At 41.9% G+C, this 21,930-nt stretch overlaps 1 protein-coding gene across 1 annotated transcript; it reads left to right on the plus strand.

The window, feature by feature from the left end:
- The first annotated feature begins 2,770 nt into the window (after positions 1-2,770).
- LOC145866008 (NLR family CARD domain-containing protein 3-like) lies at positions 2,771-20,604 on the plus strand. The gene is made up of 3 exons (XM_082970892.1): positions 2,771-4,522; positions 17,326-17,422; positions 19,235-20,604. Exons 1-3 carry the CDS (start codon positions 3,173-3,175, stop codon positions 19,756-19,758), a joined length of 1,971 nt encoding a protein of 656 aa, XP_082827018.1. The 5' UTR covers positions 2,771-3,172; the 3' UTR covers positions 19,759-20,604.
- Positions 20,605-21,930: the final 1,326 nt, after the last annotated feature.

Raw genomic sequence — 21,930 nt, forward strand, 5'->3', positions numbered from 1 at the left:
GCCTCTCCAACTCTCCCTGACCTGAGTGTGTTAACTCCTGAGAGTCTAGGGGGGGAACCATAAACCTGCCTCTCCATCTCTCCCTGACCTGAGTGTTTTAACTCCTGAGAGTCTAGGGGGGTGAACCATAAACCTGCCTCTCCAACTCTCCCTGACCTGAGTGTGTTAACTCCTGAGAGTCTAGGGGGGGAACCATAAACCTGCCTCTCCATCTCTCCCTGACCTGAGTGTTTTTACTCCTGAGAGTCTAGGGGGGTGAACCATAAACCTGCCTCTCCATCTCTCCCTGACCTGAGTGTGTTAACTCCTGAGAGTCTAGGGGGGGAACCATAAACCTGCCTCTCCATCTCTCCCTGACCTGAGTGTTTTAACTCCTGAGAGTCTAGGGGGGGAACCATAAACCTGCCTCTCCATCTCTCCCTGACCTGAGTGTTTTAACTCCTGAGAGTCTAGGGGGGAACCATAAACCTGCCTCTCCAACTCTCCCTGACCTGAGTGTGTTAACTCCTGAGAGTCTAGGGGGGGAACCATAAACCTGCCTCTCCATCTCTCCCTGACCTGAGTGTTTTTACTCCTGAGAGTCTAGGGGGGTGAACCATAAACCTGCCTCTCCATCTCTCCCTGACCTGAGTGTGTTAACTCCTGAGAGTCTAGGGGGGAACCATAAACCTGCCTCTCCAACTCTCCCTGACCTGAGTGTGTTAACTCCTGAGAGTCTAGGGGGGGAACCATAAACCTGCCTCTCCAACTCTCCCTGACCTGAGTGTGTTAACTCCTGAGAGTCTAGGGGGGGAACCATAAACCTGCCTCTCCATCTCTCCCTGACCTGAGTGTTTTAACTCCTGAGAGTCTAGGGGAACCATAAACCTGCCTCTCCAACTCTCCCTGACCTGAGTGTGTTAACTCCTGAGAGTCTAGGGGGGGAACCATAAACCTGCCTCTCCATCTCTCCCTGACCTGAGTGTGTTAACTCCTGAGAGTCTAGGGGGGAACCATAAACCTGCCTCTCCATCTCTCCCTGACCTGAGTGTGTTAACTCCTGAGAGTCTAGGGGGGGAACCATAAACCTGCCTCTCCAACTCTCCCTGACCTGAGTGTGTTAACTCCTGAGAGTCTAGGGGGGAACCATAAACCTGCCTCTCCAACTCTCCCTGACCTGAGTGTGTTAACTCCTGAGAGTCTAGGGGGGAACCATAAACCTGCCTCTCCAACTCTCCCTGACCTGAGTGTGTTAACTCCTGAGAGTCTAGGGGGGGAACCATAAACCTGCCTCTCCATCTCTCCCTGACCTGAGTGTTTTAACTCCTGAGAGACACCTTGCCATGATTAGATAGTGAAACAACACACCAATCTCTTTCATAATTTCTTTAAACAATAAAAGCTAATTTCTGTAAAGTGATATGTTGCGTTTTGGAACTCTTCTTATGTTTCCCATCTGAGCTCAGAGTAGATGAGAGATGTAATGTTTGTCTCTGTTGTGTTGAAGACCAATCAAGCAGGAGAGACCAGCCTCCTCTGTACCCAGCTGTGTGTCCATGAAGAGTGACCAGTCTATTGATCCTCTTATAGACTTTAGAGAGGGAGACTTTTCTACTGAACAAAGGTAAGAAGAACTCATGGGTCATGGTCAGTGAGTTAAACAACACTGTCTCTAGTCATTTCTCCTCTCCCATTTTCCCATATCTTTTTGTTGTTTTCATAATCCATAGGCTAATCCTTTAGTCCATTTTCATAGTCCTAAAACAGTGTGTGTGTGTGTGTGTGTGTGTGTGTGTGTGTGTGTGTGTGTGTGTGTGTGTGTGTGTGTGTGTGTGTGTGTGTGTGTGTGTGTGTGTGTGTGTGTGTGTGTGTGTGTGTGTGTGTGTGTGTGTGTGTGTGTGTGTGTACTCCCTGGATGAGGAGATGTAATCTCATGTTTTGTCCACAGAAACCAACAGGAGAGATCAGAGTCAGAGATTCTCAGTGGTCAGTCTTCCCAGAGTCATCAAACAGACCTGGACTCTATATTCAGTGTATGTGGTCCTGTTATGAACATTTTTTTTTTTGTTTACCTCAAGTAAAGTTGATCTGTCAATCATTCATTAATGTGTTAATGAGAAAGCATTTCTTCTCTTGATTAACTTATTTACTTGATTTATTTTAGTTGCTTGAAGAGAAAATTATGACATTTCTGAAGAACGAGCTGAAGATGTTCAAGAGGATTCTTAGTCCAGAACTCCCAGAAGGCTTTGAGAGTCAGAAGCAGGATGAGGAAGTGGTGGATGCTGAAGATGAGAAGCAGGAGAGCAGTGCCAGAGAGGGAGCTCTGAAGATCACACTGCACGTCCTGAGGAAAATGAACCAGAAGGAGCTTGCTGACACACTGGAGAAATGTAAGATCTGTCTGCCTCATGCTGAATGCTGTTTTATAACATTTAAAAGCTGTAGCTAAAGTACAGCTAAAGTAGCTGTGTAACTCAATGATATTGTAGCAGCCTTAACACAACACCTAGTGGCCTCATCAAGTAGCAGCAGGGATGTGTTGTGGTGATTCATTTAGAGAGAGAGACAGAGAGAGACAACATTAATAATACCATCAATAACACCAATAATAATATAATCAGTCACACCAGTCTGTAATGCATTATGAAAACATTTACACATTTATACAGTCAGATAAGAGAATAAATTATTATAATTTAAAATGTTATAACAGTCCTACAATACTGTAGGCATTAAATCAGACGTAATATTAATATCCTCTGTGTTATTTCTTCATTCAGATGAACTTGCTGTGATTTGCCAACGTGAACTCAAATCTAATCTAAAGAAGAAGTTTCAATGTGTATTTGAGGGGATCGCTAAACAAGGAAACCCAACACTTCTCAATAAGATCTACACAGAGCTCTACATCACAGAGGGTGGAACAGGACAGGTCAATAATGAACATGAGCTGAGACAGATTGAGACAACAACCAGGAAACAAGCAAGACCAGAGACTGCAATCAAATGTAACGACATCTTCAAACCCTTAACTGGACAAGACAAACTCATCAGAACTGTGCTGACAAAGGGAGTCGCTGGCATTGGAAAAACAGTCTCTGTGCAGAAGTTCATTCTGGACTGGGCTGAAGGAAAAGCCAATCAGGATGTTCAATTTGTGTTTTCATTCCCTTTTCGGGAGCTGAATTTGATGAAAGGGGACAAACACACTTTGATTGAACTTGTCAATCACTTCTCAATGGAAACCAAACAATCAAGAATCTCCAACTACGACAAGTACAAAGTTCTGTTCATCTTTGATGGTCTGGATGAGTGCCGACTGCCCCTAGACTTCCAGAAGAACAAGATCTGTTGGGACGTCACAGAGTCAACCTCAGTGGATGTTCTGCTGACAAATCTCATCAAGGGAAATCTGCTTCCCTCTGCTCTCATCTGGATAACTACCCGACCTGCAGCAGCCAATAAGATCCCTTCAGGGTGTGTTGACCAGGTGACAGAGGTACGAGGGTTCAATGACCCACAGAAGGAGGAGTACTTCAGAAAGAGATTCAGTGATGAGGAGCTGGGCAGCAGAATCATCTCACACATAAAGACATCAAGGAGCCTCCACATCATGTGCCACATTCCAGTCTTCTGTTGGATTTCTGCAACAGTCCTCGAACACATGCTGAAACATAAGAGAGAAGAGATGCCCAAGACTCTGACTGAGATGTACACACACCTTGTGGAGTTTTATACCAAACAGAAGGATGAAAAGTATCTTGGGGAAGAAGAGACAGGTCCACACTGGAATAAAGAGAGCATTCTGTCACTGGGAAAACTGGCTTTTCAACAGCTTGTGAATGGCAATCTGATTTTCTATGAAGAAGACCTGAAAGAGGCTGGCATTGATGTCAATGAAGCCTCGGTGTACTCAGGATTGTGCACACAGCTCTTTAAAGAGGAATGTGTTCTGTACCAAGACAAGGTGTACTGCTTTGTTCATCTGAGCATTCAGGAGTTTCTGGCTGCTGTATATGTGTTCCTCTCATTCATCAACAACAATGAGAATCTAATGGACAAACTGAAAACAAAAGACGAGCCTGAAGTTACTTTCTACAAGAGTGCTGTGGATAAAGCCTTACAAAGTGAGACAGGAAACCTGGACCTGTTCCTCCGCATCCTTCTGGGCCTCTCACTGGAGTCCAATCAGAAGCACTTACGAGGTCTACTGACAAAGACAAGAAGCACCTCACAGAGCCATGAAGAAACAGTCAAGTACATCAAGGAGAAGATCAGGGAGAATCCATCTCCAGAGAGGAGCATCAATCTGTTCCACTGTCTGAATGAACTGAATGACCATTCTCTAGTGGAGGAGATCCAAAGCTACCTGAGCTCAGGAAGTCTCTCAAAACCCAACCTGTCACCTGCACAGTGGTCAGCTCTGGTCTTTGTGTTGCTGACTTCAGAAAAGGAGCTGGATGTGTTTGACCTGAAGAAATACTCCAGATCAGAGGAAGGTCTTCTGAGGCTGCTGCCAGTGGTCAAAGCCTCCAGAGCTGCTCTGTGAGTAGATGAAATTACACATAATATCTAATCATCAGGAAGAAATATTCAGTTTAGAGAAAAATATGTATTATAATATGTATATCATTTTATATTGAATAACATATTGAATAAATGCGTTGATTTTCACATTCGTATAATTACAAAATGACCATACAATTCTAGGAGACGGAAGATGAATCTATATGTTGTTTGAGACAATAAACCAAATGCCATTGTCCTTCTACACTACTCGTTAAATGAACAGTGTGTTTGTGAATTCATGATGATCTCTTTGTCAGGCTGTCAGGCTGTGGAGTCACAGAGGAAGGCTGTGCTTCTCTGGTCTCAGCTCTGAGGTCAAACCCCTCACACCTGAGAGAGCTGGATCTGAGTAACAATGACCTGAAGGATTCAGGAGTGAAGCTGCTCTCTGCTGGACTGGAGGATCCCCACTGTAAACTGGAGACTCTGAGGTCAGTATTCCTGTAGTTGGTCAACAAGTGATAACTGTTCACTAGATTCACATGTGTTTACCAGGCACACATAGTACACACCATATGTGTTTGGACAGTGAAGCTTACAGTTTTAAATGTGGTGCTATGCTCCAGCATTTTGGATTTGAGATAGAATGTTTCATATTAGGTGACAGTACAGAATGTCACCTTTTATTTGAGGGTATTTTCATACATAGCTGTGTTACTGTTAAGAAAGGAAAGCACTTTATGTATTTAGTTCTCCCATTTGAAAAAGTTGTACATATTCGGACAAATTCACTTATATTGTATTAAAGTAGTCATAAGTTTAGTATTTGGTCCCATATTCCATGCCTGCAGTGATTACATCAAGCTTGTGATTCTACAAACTTGTTGAATTCATTTGCAGTTTGTCTTGGTTGTGTTTTGGATGATGTTTTTCCTAATGGAAACTGATTGGTGAATAATGTCCTGTCATTTTGGAGTCACTTTACTTGTATTGTCAGTAAGAATAAGAATGAATCGAGAATGATGATGAATGAGAAAGTTACAGAGGCACAAGGATCATACCCCCACTGGTATTGGTAATGGTGAGAGGTTAGCATGTTTTGTTGTAGCCTCTGTTATTGGTAATGGTGAGAGGTTAGCATGTTTTGTTGTAGCCTCTGTTATTGGTAATGGTGAGAGGTTAGCATGTTTTGTTGTAGCCTCTGTTATTGGTAATGGTGAGAGGTTAGCATGTTTTGTTGTAGCCTCTGTTATTGGTAATGGTGAGAGGTTAGCATGTTTTGTTGTAGCCTCTCTTATTGGTAATGGTGAGAGGTTAGCATGTTTTGTTGTGGCCTCCGTAACTTTCTCACTCATTCTGATTCATTATTCATTCATGATTTTTCTTAATCATGGCATCATCAGAATTTAATTTTTAATCGTGAAACACATACAGTTGAAGTCGGAAGTGTACATACACTTAGGTTGGAGTCATTAAAACGTATTTTTGAACCTCTCCACAAATTTCTTGTTAACAAACTATAGTTTTGGCAAGTCGGTTAGGACATCTACTTTGTGCATGACAGATGTAATTTTTGAAACAATTGTTTACAGACAGATTATTTCACTTATAATTCACTGTATCACAATTCCAGTGGGTCAGAAGTTTACATACACTAAGTTGACTGTGCCTTTAAACAGCATGGAAAATTCCAGAAAATTATGTTATGGCTTTAGAAGCATCTGGTAGGCTAATTGACATCATTTGGATGTATTTCAAGGTCTACCTTCAAACTCAGTGCCTCTTTGCTTGACATCATGGGAAAATGAAAAGAAATCAGCCAAGATCTCAGAAAAAAAATTGTAGACCTCCACAAGTATGGTTCATCCTTGGGAACAATTTCCAAACGCCTGAATGTAACATGTTCATCTGTTCAAACAATAGTACGCAAGTCTAAACACCACGGGACCACACAGCCGCCATTCCGCTCAGGAAGGAGACGCGTTCTGTCTCCTAGAGATGAACTTACTTTGGTGCAAATCAATCCCAGAACAACAGCAAAGGACCTTGTGAAGATGTTGGAGGAAACAGGTACAAAAGTATCTATATCCACAGTAAAACGAGTCCTATATCGACATAATCTGAAAGGTTGCTCAGCAAGGAAGAAGCCACTGCTCCAAAACCACCATAAAAAAAGCCAGGCTACAGTTTGCAACTGCACATGGGGACAAAGATCGTACTTTTTGGAGAAATGTCCTCTGGTCAGATGAAACAATACAAGAACTGTTTGGCCATAATGACCATCGTTATGTTTGGAGGAAAACGGGGGAGGCTTGCATGCCAAAGAACACCATCCCAACCGTGAAGCCCGGGAGTGGCAGCATCATGTTGTGGGGGTGTTTTGCTGCAGGAGGGACTGGTGCACTTCACAAAATAGATGGCATCATGAGGGAGGAAAAGTAGGTGGATATATTGATGCAACATCTCAAGACATCAGTCAGGAAGTTAAAGCTTGGTCACAAATGGGTCTTCCAAATGGACAATGACCCCAACGATACTTCCAAAGTTGTGGCAAAATGGCTTAAGGACAACAAAGTCAAGGTATTGGAATGGCCATCACAAAGCCCTGACCTCAATCCTATAGAAAATTTGTGGGCAGAACTGAAAAAGCGTGTTTGAGCAAGAGGCCTACAAACCTGACTCAGTTACACCAGCTCTGTCAGGAGGAATGGGCCAAAATTCACCCAACTTATTGTGGGAAGCTTGTGGAAGGCTCCCCGAAACGTTTAACCCAAGTTAAACCATTTAAAGGCAATGCTACCAAATACTAATTGAGTGTATGTAAACTTCTGACCCACTGGAAATGTGATGAAAGAAATAAAAGCTGAAATGAATCATTCTCTCTACTATTATTCTGACATTTCACATTCTTAAAATGAAGTGGTGATCCTAACTGACCTAAAACAAGGGATTTTTACGAGGATTAAATGTCAGGAATTGTAAAAATGTAGTTTAAATGTATTTGGCTAAGGTGTACAGTGGGGCAAAAAAGTATTTAGTCAGCCACCAATTGTGCAAGTTCTCCCACTTAAAAAGATGAGAGAGGCCTGTAATTTTCATCATAGGTATACGTCAACTATGACAGACAAAATGAGAAAAAAAATCCAGAAAATCACATTGTAGGATTTTTAATGAATTTATTTGCAAATTATGGTGGAAAATAAGTATTTGGTCACCTACAAACAAGCAAGATTTCTGGCTCTCACAGACCTGTAACTTCTTCTTTAAGAGGCTCCTCTGTCCTCCACTCGTTAACTGTATTAATGGCACCTGTTTGAACTTGTTATCAGTATAAAATACACCTGTCCACAACCTCAAACAGTCACACTCCAAACTCCACTATGGCCAAGACCAAAGAGCTGTCAAAGGACACCAGAAACAAAATTGTAGACCTGCACCAGGCTGGGAAGACTGAATCTGCAATAGGTAAGCAGCTTGGTTTGAAGAAATCAACTGTGGGAGCAATTATTAGGAAATGGAAGACATACAAGACCACTGATAATCTCCCTCGATCTGGGGCTCCACGCAAGATCTCACCCCGTGGGGTCAAAATGATCACAAGAACGGTGAGCAAAAATCCCAGAACCACACGGGGGGACCTAGTGAATGACCTGCAGAGAGCTGGGACCAAAGTAACAAAGCCTACCATCAGTAACACACTATGCCGCCAGGGACTCAAATCCTGCAGTGCCAGACATGTCCCCCTGCTTAAGCCAGTACATGTCCAGGCCCGTCTGAAGTTTGCTAGAGAGCATTTGGATGATCCAGAAGAGGATTGGGAGAATGTCATATGGTCAGATGAAACCAAAATAGAACTTTTTGGTAAAAACTCAACTTGTCGTGTTTGGAGGACAAAGAATGCTGAGTTGCATCCAAAGAACACCATACCTACTGTGAAGCATGGGGGTGGAAACATCATGCTTTGGGGCTGTTTTTCTGCAAAGGGACCAGGACGACTGATCCGTGTAAAGGAAAGAATGAATGGGGCCATGTATCGTGAGATTTTGAGTGAAAACCTCCTTCCATCAGCAAGGGCATTGAAGATGAAACGTGGCTGGGTCTTTCAGCATGACAATGATCCCAAACACACCGCCCGGGCAACGAAGGAGTGGCTTCGTAAGAAGCATTTCAAGGTCCTGGAGTGGCCTAGCCAGTCTCCAGATCTCAACCCCATAGAAAATCTTTGGAGGGTGTTGAAAGTCCGTGTTGCCCAGCGACAGCCCCAAAACATCACTGCTCTAGAGGAGATCTGCATGGAGGAATGGGCCAAAATACCAGCAACAGTGTGCGAAAACCTTGTGAAGACTTACAGAAAACAGTTGACCTGTGTCATTGCCAACAAAGGGTGTATAACAAAGTATTGAGATAAACTTTTGTTATTGACCAAATACTTATTTTCCACCATAATTTGCAAATAAATTCATAAAAAATCCTACAATGTGATTTTCTGGAGAAAAAAAATCTCATTTTGTCTATCATAGTTGAAGTGTACCTATGATGAAACTTACAGGCCTCTCTCATCTTTTTAAGTGGGAGAACTTGCACAATTGGTGGCTGACTAAATACTTTTTTGCCGCACTGTATGTAAACTTCTGACTTCAACTGTATGTATTAAAATACCCTCAAATAAAAGGTGACATTATATACTCTCACCTCATATGAAACATTTGATCTAAAATCCAAAATGTTGGAGTATAGAGCCACATTTAAAATGTTTGCTTCACTGTCAAAATAGATATGATGTGGACTGTATACTCAATACAATCTAAATCTGATACCTCACTGTCTGTCTTTTGACTGATACTGCTTTTTAAACTGGTCTGGTGAGTGTACTCAAATTTGTACTATATATGTTTCTATCTGAAAGGCAATACTTTGATCATTTGTCATTTTTAATGATGATACATTAATTTACGAATAGATATGGAAGGTTTCAGGACACTGATATCTGAATATGTTGAAAAAATATACTGCCACTATTTTCACCACCAAAGCATAGCAGTGTGATTTTAATATGATTTGACTCTTTGCAGGCTGCCAGGCTGTGGAGTCACAGAGGAAGGCTGTGATTCTCTGGTCTCAGCTCTGAGGTCAAACCCCTCACACCTGAGAGAGCTGGATCTGAGTAACAATGACCTGAAGGATTCAGGAGTGAAGCTGCTCTCTACTGGACTGGAGGATCCCCACTGTAAACTGGAGACTCTGAGGTCAGTATTCCTGTAGTTGGTCAACAAGTGATAACTGTTCACCAGATCCACATGTGTTTACCAGGCACACATAGTCCACACCATATGTGTTTGGACAGTGAAGCTTACAGTTTTACATTTGGTGCTATGCTCCAGCATTTTGGATTTGAGATGTTTCATATTAGGTGACCTTACAGAATGTCAACTTTTATTTGAGGGTATTTTCATACATATCTGTTTTACCATTTAGAAATTAAAGCACTTTCTGTACGTCGTTCTCCCATTTGAAGAAGTCTTAATTATTTGGACAAATTGACTTATATTGTATTAAAGTAGTCATAAGTTTAGTATTTAGTCCCATATTCCATGCCTGCAGTGATTACATCAAGCTTGTGATTCTACAAACTTGTTGAATTCATTTTTCAGTTTGTTTTGGTTGTGTTTTGGATGATGTTTTTCCTAATAGAAACTGAATGGTGAATAATGTCCTGTCATTTTGGAGTCACTTCACTTGTATTGTCAGTAAGAATAGAAGATGTTTCTGAACACTTCTACATTCATGTGGATGCTACCATGATTATGAATAATCATGAATGAATCGTGAATGATGATGAATGAGAAAGTTACAGAGGCACAAAGATCAGACCCCCTTTGTTATTGGTGTTATTCTGTATACTTCTGGCCCTTCTTTGGACACTGTGTTAACTAACCTCCAGACGAGCTTCAATGCCATACAGCTCTCCTTCCGTGGCCTCCAACTGCTCTTAAATACAAGTAAAACTAAATGCATGCTCTTCAACCGATCGCTGCCTGCACCTGCCCTCCCATCCAGCATCACTACTCTGGACAGTTCTGACTTAGAATATGTGGACAACTACAAATACCTAGGTATCTCGTTAGACTGTAAACTCTCCTTCCAGACTCACTATAAGCATCTCCACTCCAAAGTTAAATCTAGAATTGGCTTCCTATTTCGCAACATAGCATCCTTCACTCATGCTGCCAAACATACCCTTATAAAACTGACCATCCTACCGATCCTCGACTTCGGCGATGTCATTTACAAAATAGCCTCCAATACCCTACTCAATAAATTGGATGCAGTCTATCACAGTGCCATCCGTTTTGTCACCAAAGCCCCATATACAGTGGGGGAAAAAAGTATTTGATCCCCTGCTGATTTTGTACGTTTGCCCACTGACAAAGAAAGGATCAGTCTATAATTTTAATGGTTTATTTGAACAGTGAGAGACAGAATAACAACAAAAACATCCAGAAAAACTCATGTCAGAAATGTTATAAATTGATTTGCATTTTAATGAGGGAAATAGGTATTTGACCCCCTCTCAATCAGAAAGATTTCTGGCTCCCAGGTGTCTTTTATACAGGTAACGAGCTGAGATTAGGAGCACACTCTTAAAGGGAGTGCTCCTAACCGCAACTTGTTACCTGTAAAAAAGACACCTGTCCACAGAAGCAATCAATCAATCAGATTCCAAACTCTCCACCATGGCCAAGACCAAAGAGCTCTCCAAGGATGTCAGGGACAAGATTGTAGACCTACACAAGGCTGGAATGGGCTACACGACCATCGCCAAGCAGCTTGGTGAGGAGGTGACAACATTTGGTGCGATTATTCGCAAATGGAAGAAACACAAAAGAACTGTCAATATCTCTCGGCCTGGGGCTCCATGCAAGATCTCACCTCGTGGAGTTGCAATGATCATGAGAACGGTGAGGAATCAGCCCAGAACTACACGGGAAGATCTTGTCAATGATCTCAAGGCAGCTGGGACCATAGTCACCAAGAAAACAATTGGTAACACACTACACCGTGAAGGACTGAAATCCTGCAGCGCCCGCAAGGTCCCCCTGTTCAAGAATAAATATACATGCCCGTCTGAAGTTTGCCAATGAACATCTGAATGACTCAGAGGACAACTGGTGAAAGTGTTGTGGTCAGATGAGACCAAAATGGAGCTCTTTGACATCAACTCAACTCGCCGTGTTTTAGAGGAGGAGGAATGCTGCCTATGACCCCAAGAACACCATCTCCACCGTCAAACATGGAGGTGGAAACATTATGCTTTGGGGGTGTTTTTCTGCTAAGGGTACAGGACAACTTCACTGCATCAAAGGGACGAAGGACGGGGCCATGTACGTCAAATCTTGGGTGAGAACCTCCTTCCCTCAGCCAGGGCATTGAAAATGGGTTGTGGATGGGTATTCCAGCATGACAATGACCCAAAACAAACGGCCAAGGCAACAAAGGAGTGGCTCAAGAAGAAGCACATTAAGGTCCTGGAGTGGCCTAGCCAGTCTCCAGACCTTAATCCCATAGAAAATCTGTGGAGGGAGATGAAGGTTCAAGTTGCCAAACGTCAGCCTTGAAACCTTAATGACTTGGAGAAGATCTGCAAAGAGGAGTGGGACAAAATCCCTCCTGAGATGTGTGCAAACCTGGTGGCCAACTACAAGAAACGTCTGATCTCTGTGATTGCCAACAAGGGTTTTGCCACCAAGTACTAAGTCATGTTTTGCAGAGGGGTCAAATACTTATTTCCCTCATTAAAATGCAAATAATTGTATAACATTTTTGACATGTGTTTTTCTGGATTTTTTTGCTGTTATTCTGTCTCTCACTGTTCAAATAAACCTACCATTAAAATTATAGTCTGATCATTTCTTTGTAAGTGGGCAAACGTACAAAATCAGCAGGGGATGAAATACTTTTTCTCCCCACTGTACTACCCACCACTGCGACCTGTACGGTCTCGTGGTCTGGCCCTCGCTTCATACTCGTCGCCAAACCCCCTGGCTCCAGGTCATCTACAAGACCCTGCTAGGTAAAGTCCCCCCTTATCTCAGCTCGCTGGTCACCATAGCAGCACCCACCTGTAGCACGCGCTCCAGCAGGTATATCTCCCTGGTCACCCCCAAAGCCAATTCCTCCTTCGGCCGCCTCTTCTTCCTGTTCTCTGCTGCCAATGACTGGAACGAACTACAAAAATCTCTAAAACTGGAAACACTTATCTCCCTCACTAGCTTTAAGCACCAGCTGTAGGAGCAGCTCACAGATCACTGCACCTGTACATTGCCCATCTATAATTTACCCCAACTACCTCTTCCCCTACTGTATTTATTTATTTAGCTCCTTTTCTCCCCATTATTTCTACTTTGCACTTTCTTCCACTGCATATCTACCATTCCAGTGTTTTACTTGCTATATTGTATTTACTTTGCCACCATGGCCTTTTTTTGCCTTTACCTCCCTTATCTCACCTCATTTGCTCACATTGTATATAGACTTATTTTTCTACTGTATTATTGACTGTATGTTTGTGTAATACCCTTGTTTGAACCAAGTATTGAGTTTATTTGTTATAATTAATTGGTATTATATTTAAAAGATGATTGAATTGCTCCTAAACTGTAATGTTGTTAATGCATTATGCTTTTTGAAGAAATATTTATTTAAATGTATAAGTGAATAGTTTGTTTTACTTTGAAGTTTACGTTTTGACCAATAAGGTCGCTTGTTAAGTTGTGGCCAATGTGAGTTGACCTGGTTAACAGGAGGGAAAAAGACGTTGATGAAAGGATGGACGTTTTACCTCAGGACGGTTGGTGAAGAAAAATTATAAAAGAAGACGACAGAACTACAACAAAACCCATAGCTACTAAGACATGAAGGGAAATACATGTTTTATTTAATAAAATAGTTGTTAAAATTTAGTTAAAACTTAGTAAAGACTGAAGCTACCGTCTCGTTGTGGAGGTATTAGCCAGCTAGAGGTTAGCCTAGCATCGTGTGACACCGGGAGATAATTGCTTGGGAAGTTAACGAGTTCGTGTTGCCATGGGGATATCGGTTATGGCTAAGGAGTACTGTCTGCATGGGTAGCTGTGTTGCCATGGGGATATCGGTTACTAAGGAGTACTGTCTGCATGGGTAGCTGTGTTGCCATGGGGATATCGGTTACTAAGGAGTACTGTCTGCATGGGTAGCTGTGCTGCCTTGGACTTGGTGAGGAAACCTGCATGGAACTGACATACTTCGCTGAGGGAATATCTACCATGTAGTGAGTAACCACAATGTGAGGTGCTTAATTTGGACACGGGTTGTGCACGACTCATTGGGGTTTATTCTTTTTTTAATTTCTTTTAAAATAAAGGTGAAATAAATAAATAGGTGATGGTGAGAGGTTAGCGTGTTTTGTTGTAGCCTCTGTTATTGGTAATGGTGAGAGGTTAGCATGTTTTGTTGTAGCCTCTGTTATTGGTAATGGTGAGAGGTTAGCATGTTTTGTTGTAGCCTCTGTTATTGGTAATGGTGAGAGGTTAGCATGTTTTGTTGTAGCCTCTGTTATTGGTAATGGTGAGAGGTTAGCATGTTTTGTTGTAGCCTCTGTTATTGGTAATGGTGAGAGGTTAGCATGTTTTGTTGTAGCCTCTGTTATTGGTAATGGTGAGAGGTTAGCATGTTTTGTTGTAGCCTCTGTTATTGGTAATGGTGAGAGGTTAGCATGTTTTGTTGTAGCATCTGTTATTGGTAATGGTGAGAGGTTAGCATGTTTTGTTGTATCCTCTGTTATTGGTAATGGTGAGAGGTTAGCATGTTTTGTTGTAGCCTCTGTTATTGGTAATGGTGAGAGGTTAGCATGTTTTGTTGTAGCCTCTGTTATTGGTAATGGTGAGAGGTTAGCATATTTTGTTGTAGCTTCTGTAACTTTCTCACTATTATTCATGATTCATTCATGATTTTTCTTAATCATGGCATCATCAGGATGCTTTTAGTAGTGTTTAGAAACATGTTATCTACTCACTTGTAAATAAAATGACTCCAGTCACCATCTGTAATGAACACGATGGGAGACAGAGAGCTGGTTTCAAGCGCAGGGCTCAGCAGGTGTTTATTGTAAAGGACCACAGGAGGAGGCAGGTAGCTGGGTCCAGGGGCAGGCAGAAGGTCATACACAGGGGGTCCAAAAAGGCAATAGTACAGGCAGGGAAACGGCAAAAGGCATCATTAGTGAGGCAGGCAAAAACTATCATTCACAGGAGGATTATATACTGTCACCTCATATGAAACATTTGATCTGAAATCCAAAATGTTGGAGTTTAGAGCCACATTTAAAATGTTATCTTCACTGTCAAAATAGATATGGTGTGGACTGTATACTCAATACAATCTAAATCTGATACCTCACTGTCTGTCTTTTGACTGATACTGCTTTTAAACTGGTCTGGTCAGTCTACTCAAATATTTGTACTATACATGTTTCTATCTGCAGGCAAAACTTTGATAATTTGTAATTTATAATATGATACTTTAATTTATGAGTAGATATGGCAGGTTTCATGACACTGATGTATCTGAATATGTTGAAGAAATATACCGCCACTATTTTCACCACCAAAGAATAGCAGTGTGGTTTTAATATGATTTGACTCTTTGCAGGCTGTCAGGCTGTCTAGTCACAGAGGAAGGCTGTGCTTCTCTGGTCTCAGCTCTGTGGTCAAACCCAACACATTATTTATAAACGGGTAACAGCGTAAACACAGAAAGCTAAGCGTATCATTTTAATACAAAATGTCTGTCATTGTATTTCTTCTGTGTTGGCAGACTCACTGGCTGTAAACTCACAGACACATCCTGTAAAGTGTTGGCCTCAGTTCTCAGTTCAAACCCCTCACACCTGAGAGAGCTGGACCTGAGTAGCAATGACCTGAAGGATTCAGGAGTGAAGCTGCTCTCTGCTGGACTGGAGGATCCACACTGCAGACTGGAGACTCTTAGGTCAGTATTCCTGTAATTGGTCAACAAGTGTTTTGTTGTAGGCTCTGTTATTGGTAATGGTGAGAGGTTAGCATGTTTTGTTGTAGCCTCTGTTATTGGTAATGGTGAGAGGTTAGCATGTTTTGTTGTATCCTCTGTTATTGGTAATGGTGAGAGGTTAGCATGTTTTGTTGTAACCTCTGTTATTGGTAATGGTGAGAGGTTAGCATGTTTTGTTGTAGCCTCTGTTATTGGTAATGGTGAGAGGTTAGCATGTTTTGTTGTAGCCTCTGTTATTGGTAATGGTGAGAGGTTAGCATGTGTTGTTGTAGCCTCTGTTATTGGTAATGGTGAGAGGTTAGCATGTTTTGTTGTAGCCTCTGTTATTGGTAATGGTGAGAGGTTGGCATGTTTTGTTGTAGCCTCTGTTATTGGTAATGGTGAGAGGTTAGCATGTTTTGTTGTAGCCTCTGTTATTGGTAATGGTGAGAGGTTAGCATGTTTTGTTGTATCCTCTGTTATTGGTAATGGTGAGAGGTTAGCATGTTTTGTTGTATCCTCTGTTATTGGTAATGGTGAGAGGTGAGCATGTTTTGTTGTAACCTCTGTTATTGGTAATGGTGAGAGGTTAGCATGTTTTGTTGTAGTCTCTGTTATTGGTAATGGTGAGAGGTTAGCATGTTTTGTTGTAGCTTCTGTAACTTTCTCACACATTATTATTCATGATTCATTCATGATTTGTATTAATCATGTTATCAGGATTCATTTAGTAGTGTTTAGAAACATGTTATCTACTCACTTAGACAGAAAATTATCCAGTCATCATCCACCATTTTATTATTGGGCAAAACACAACCAAAACAAACTGCAAATGCGTCAATGTTACCTCCATTTTTACTAGGATTAAATGTCAGGAATTGTAAAAATTGAGTTTAAATGCATTTGGCTAAGGTATATGTAAACTTCTGACTTCAACTGTATGTAAAATATCCTCAAATAAAAGGTGACATTATATACTGTCACCTCATATGAAACATTTGATCTGAAATCCAAAATGTTGGAGTTTAGAGCCACATTTAAAATGTTATCTTCACTGTCAAAATAGATATGGTGTGGACTGTATACTCAATACAATCTAAATCTGATACCTCACTGTCTGTCTTCTGACTGATACTGCTTTTAAACTGGTCTGGTCAGTCTACTCAAATATTTGTATTATACATGTTTCTATCTGCAGGCAAAACTTTGATAATTTGTAATTTATAATATGATACATTAATTTATGAATAGATATGGCAGGTTTCATGACACTGATGTATCTGAATATGTTGAAGAAATATACTGCCACTATTTTCACCACCAAAGAATAGCAGTGTGGTTTTAATATGATTTGACTCTTTGCAGGCTGTCAGGCTGTCTAGTCACAGAGGAAGGCTGTGCTTCTCTGGTCTCAGCTCTGAGGTCAAACCCCTCACACCTGAGAGAGCTGGACCTGAGCTACAATCACCCAGGAGACTCAGGAGTCAGACTGCTCTCTGCTGGACTGGAGGATCCACACTGCAGACTGGAGAAACTCAAGTATGTGGAGGGTTTATGTCAATGTTCATATCAGACATGTTTGACTTTTCAGGCTAGTTAAGACAAACACCCACACTGGACACACACACACAGACAAACATTTGCTTGAAGTTATATGCTGACCGTGTGTGTGTGTGTGTGTGTGTGTGTGTGTGTGTGTGTGTGTGTGTGTGTGTGTGTGTGTGTGTGTGTGTGTGTGTGTGTGTGTGTGTGTGTGTGTGTGTGTGTGTGTGTGTGTGTGTGTGTGTGTGAGTTCAGGTGTATCCCTCAATGACTGTCTGTTTTTCTGCTTACCGCTACAGTGTGGAACATGGTGGAGAGAACAGAATGAAACCTGGACTTAGAAAATGTGAGTGTTGACTGCTGTGAAGAATATGACTAAGAATAAGTCTTAATTCAAGTTAAGTCAAAGACCACCATCATTACTGACTTGGTCATATTAAACATCATCTGTAGTTCTACAGAAGCAGAAATCAGGGACACCAAAGTTTACAAAGAGTTGCTTTGACAATGTGTGTGTGTGTGTGTGTGTAATTAATGTGAATAGGTGTGTTTTATATTACCATTCAGTATAACATATGATCATTCAACAAGTCTCAAGTTACCTTAACTTCTCCTTTTGATACCTAGAAACATCTACATTAACCTCTATGGGCTAGGTGGGACGCTAGCGTGCCACCCGTGGTGCACTCCATCAACAGCAGGTGCATTTCAAGAGCGGCAAATTTGAATCCAAATAAATGTCAAAATTCAAATTTTTCAAACATACAACTATTTTACACCCTTTGAAAGATAAACATCTCCTTAATCTAACCACGTTTTACGATTTCAAAAAGGTTTTACGGCGAAATCATAAATTTAGAGTATGTTAGGACAGTACATTTACAAGAGTTGTGTGTAATGTTTTGTCAATTCAAAGACAGGGTCACCAAAACCATAAAACCAGCTAAAATGATGCACTAACCTTTTACAATCTCCATCAGATGACACTCCTAGGACATTATGTTAGACAATGCATGCATTTTTAGTTCTATCAAGTTCATATTTATATCCAAAAACAGCGTTTTACTATGGCATTGATGTTGAGGAAATCGTTTCCCTCCAATAACCGGCAGTCAAGTCAGCGTCACAAATTAAATAATTAAAATTAGAAAACATTGGTAAAATATTATATTGTCATTTAAAGAATTATAGATTTACATCTCTTGAACGCAATCAACTTGCCAGATTTAAAAATAACCTTACTGGGAAATCACACTTTGCAATAATCTGAGCACTGCGCCCAGAAAAATACGCGTTGCGATACAGACTAGACGTCATGTTGGGGAGATCTAAAATCGAAAATACTATGTAAATAATCCATTACCTTTGATTCTCTTCATCAGATGTCACTTCCAGGTATCACAGGTCCATAACGAATGTAGTTTTGTTCAAAAAAGCTCATCATTTATGTCCAAAAATCTCCGTCTTGTTAGCACATGATCTAAGCCAGCCGGACTTCTCGTCATGAACGAGGGGAAAAAATATATTTACGTTCGTTCAAACATGTCAAACGTTGTATAGCATAAATCATTAGGGCCTTTTTTAACCAGAACATGAATAATATTCAAGGTGGACGAATGCATACTCTTTTATAACGTATTGGAACGAGGGTACCCAACATGAACTCGCGCGCCAGGTGTCTAATGGGCCATCATCGTTCCATGGCTCTTGTTCGGTCAGATCTCCCTCCAGAAGACTCAAAACACTTTGTAAAGGCTGGTGACATCTAGTGGAAGCAATAGGAAGTGCCAAAATATTCCTCAGCCCCTGTGTTTTTCAATGGGATAGGTTTAAAGGTAATACAACACATCAGGTATCCACTTCCTGTCAGAAAATGTCTCAGGGTTTTGCCTGCCAAATGAGTTCTGTTATACTCACAGACACCATTCAAACAGTTTTAGAAAATTTAGGGTGTTTTCTATCCATATGTAATAAGAATATGCATATTCTAGTTACTGGGTAGGAGTGGTAACCAGATTAAATCGGGTATGTTTTTTTATCCAGCCGTGTCAATACTGCCCCCTAGCCCTAACAGGTTAAATGAATTAGTGAAAAGTGAGTTAACATTCTAATGTGAATGATGATGATTTCTAATATTGTGTCTGGTTTCATCCATCAGATGTCTGTGATCTCACACTGGACCCAAACACAGTACACAGACGCCTCTCTCTGTCTGAGGAGAACAGAAAGGTGACATGGAGGACAGAGGAGCAGCCGTATCCTGATCACCCAGAGAGATTTGAGGACTGCAGACAGGTGCTGTGTAGAGAGGGTCTGACTGGGCGCTGTTACTGGGAGGCAGAGTGGAGTGGGGGGGCTGATATAGGAGTGACATATAAAGGAATCAGCAGGAGAGGAAGGGATAATGACTGTTGGCTTGGATACAATGACAAGTCCTGGAGTCTGTTCTGCTCTGACAACAGATACTCTGTCAGGCATAATAATCATCTCACTACCATAGACGTCCCCTCCTCCAGCCCCCACAGAGTAGGAGTGTATCTGGACTGGTCAGCCGGCACTCTGTCCTTCTATAGAGCCTCCTCTGACACACTGACCCACCTGATCACATTCACCTCCACATTCACTGAGCCACTCTATCCAGGATTTAGAGTTCATGTTGACTCCTCAGTGTCCCTGAAATAATAACTGGACACACACACACACACACACACACACACACACACACACACACACACACACACACACACACACACACACACACACACACACACACACTGGACACACACTGGACACACACACACTGGACACACACATAAATACACACTGGACACACACACTCAACACACACACACTGGACACACACACACACATACACACTGGACACACACACACACACACACACACACACACTGAACACACACACACACACACACACACACACACTGAAACACACACACACACACACTCACTGGACACACATACACACACACACTCACTGGACACACATACACACACACACTCACTGGACACACACACACACACTCACTGGACACACACACACACACACACTGAAACACACACACACTGGCCACCCACTTAAACTGGACAAACACAAACACTGGAATGACATACACACACTCACTCAAACGGACATACAAACGCACTGGAAACACACTGGACACACACACACACTGGACACACACAAACACACTGGACACACACACACACACACACACACTGGACCCACTGGATAAACACACACACACTGGATAAACACACACACACTGGACACACACACTCACTGGACACACACACACTCACTGGACACACACACACACACTGGACACACACGCTTGACACACACACTGGATACACACACACAAACACACTGGATACACACACACACACACACACACACACACTGGATACACACACACACACACACACTGGATACACACACACACAAACACACTGGATACACACACACACACACACTGGACACACACACACACACACACACAAACACACTGGATACACACACACACACACACACACACACAAACACACTGGATACACACACACAAACACACTGAACACACACACACTGACACACATAAACACTGAAACACACACAATTGACAAACACACACTGGACACTCACACGTGTTAAATCAGTTTCTGGACCACAGGTTCTAGAACAGCTTCTATCCCAGTTCTATCTGCCTGTTAAATCAGGTTCTGGACCACAGGTTCTAGAACAGCTTCTATCCCAGTTCTATCTGCCTGTTAAATCAGTTTCTGGACCACAGGTTCTAGAACAGCTTCTATCCCAGTTCTATCTGCCTGTTAAATCAGTTTCTGGACCACAGGTTCTAGAACAGCTTCTATCCCAGTTCTATCTGCCTGTTAAATCAGTTTCTGGACCACAGGTTCTAGAACAGCTTCTATCCCAGTTCTATCTGCCTGTTAAATCAGTTTCTGGACCACAGGTTCTAGAACAGCTTCTATCCCAGTTCTATCTGCCTGTTAAATCAGTTTCTGGACCACAGGTTCTAGAACAGCTTCTATCCCAGTTCTATCTGCCTGTTAAATCAGTTTCTGGACCACAGGTTCTAGAACAGCTTCTATCCCAGTTCTATCTGCCTGTTAAATCAGTTTGTGGACCACAGGTTCTAGAACAGCTTCTATCCCAGTTCTATCTGCCTGTTAAATCAGTTTCTGGACCACAGGTTCTAGAACAGCTTCTATCCCAGTTCTATCTGCCTGTTAAATCAGTTTCTGGACCACAGGTTCTAGAACAGCTTCTATCCCAGCTCTATCTGCATGTTAAATCAGTTTCTGGACCACAGGTTCTAGAACAGCTTCTATCCCAGTTCTATCTGCCTGTTAAATCAGTTTCTGGACCACAGGTTCTAGAACAGCTTCTATCCCAGTTCTATCTGCCTGTTAAATCAGTTTCTGGACCACAGGTTCTAGAACAGCTTCTATCCCAGTTCTATCTGCCTGTTAAATCAGTTTGTGGACCACAGGTTCTAGAACAGCTTCTATCCCAGTTCTATCTGCCTGTTAAATCAGTTTGTGGACCACAGGTTCTAGAACAGCTTCTATCCCAGTTCTATCTGCCTGTTAAATCAGTTTGTGGACCACAGGTTCTAGAACAGCTTCTATCCCAGTTCTATCTGCCTGTTAAATCAGTTTCTGGACCACAGGTTCTAGAACAGCTTCTATCCCAGTTCTATCTTCCTGTTAAATCAGTTTCTGGACCACAGGTTCTAGAACAGCTTCTATCCCAGTTCTATCTGCCTGTTAAATCAGTTTCTGGACCACAGGTTCTAGAACAGCTTCTATCCCAGT

The sequence above is a fragment of the Salmo salar genome, unplaced genomic scaffold (assembly GCF_965601325.2).
Source record: "Salmo salar unplaced genomic scaffold, fSalSal1 ptg000117l, whole genome shotgun sequence".
NCBI classification, from domain to species: Eukaryota; Metazoa; Chordata; class Actinopteri; order Salmoniformes; family Salmonidae; genus Salmo; species Salmo salar.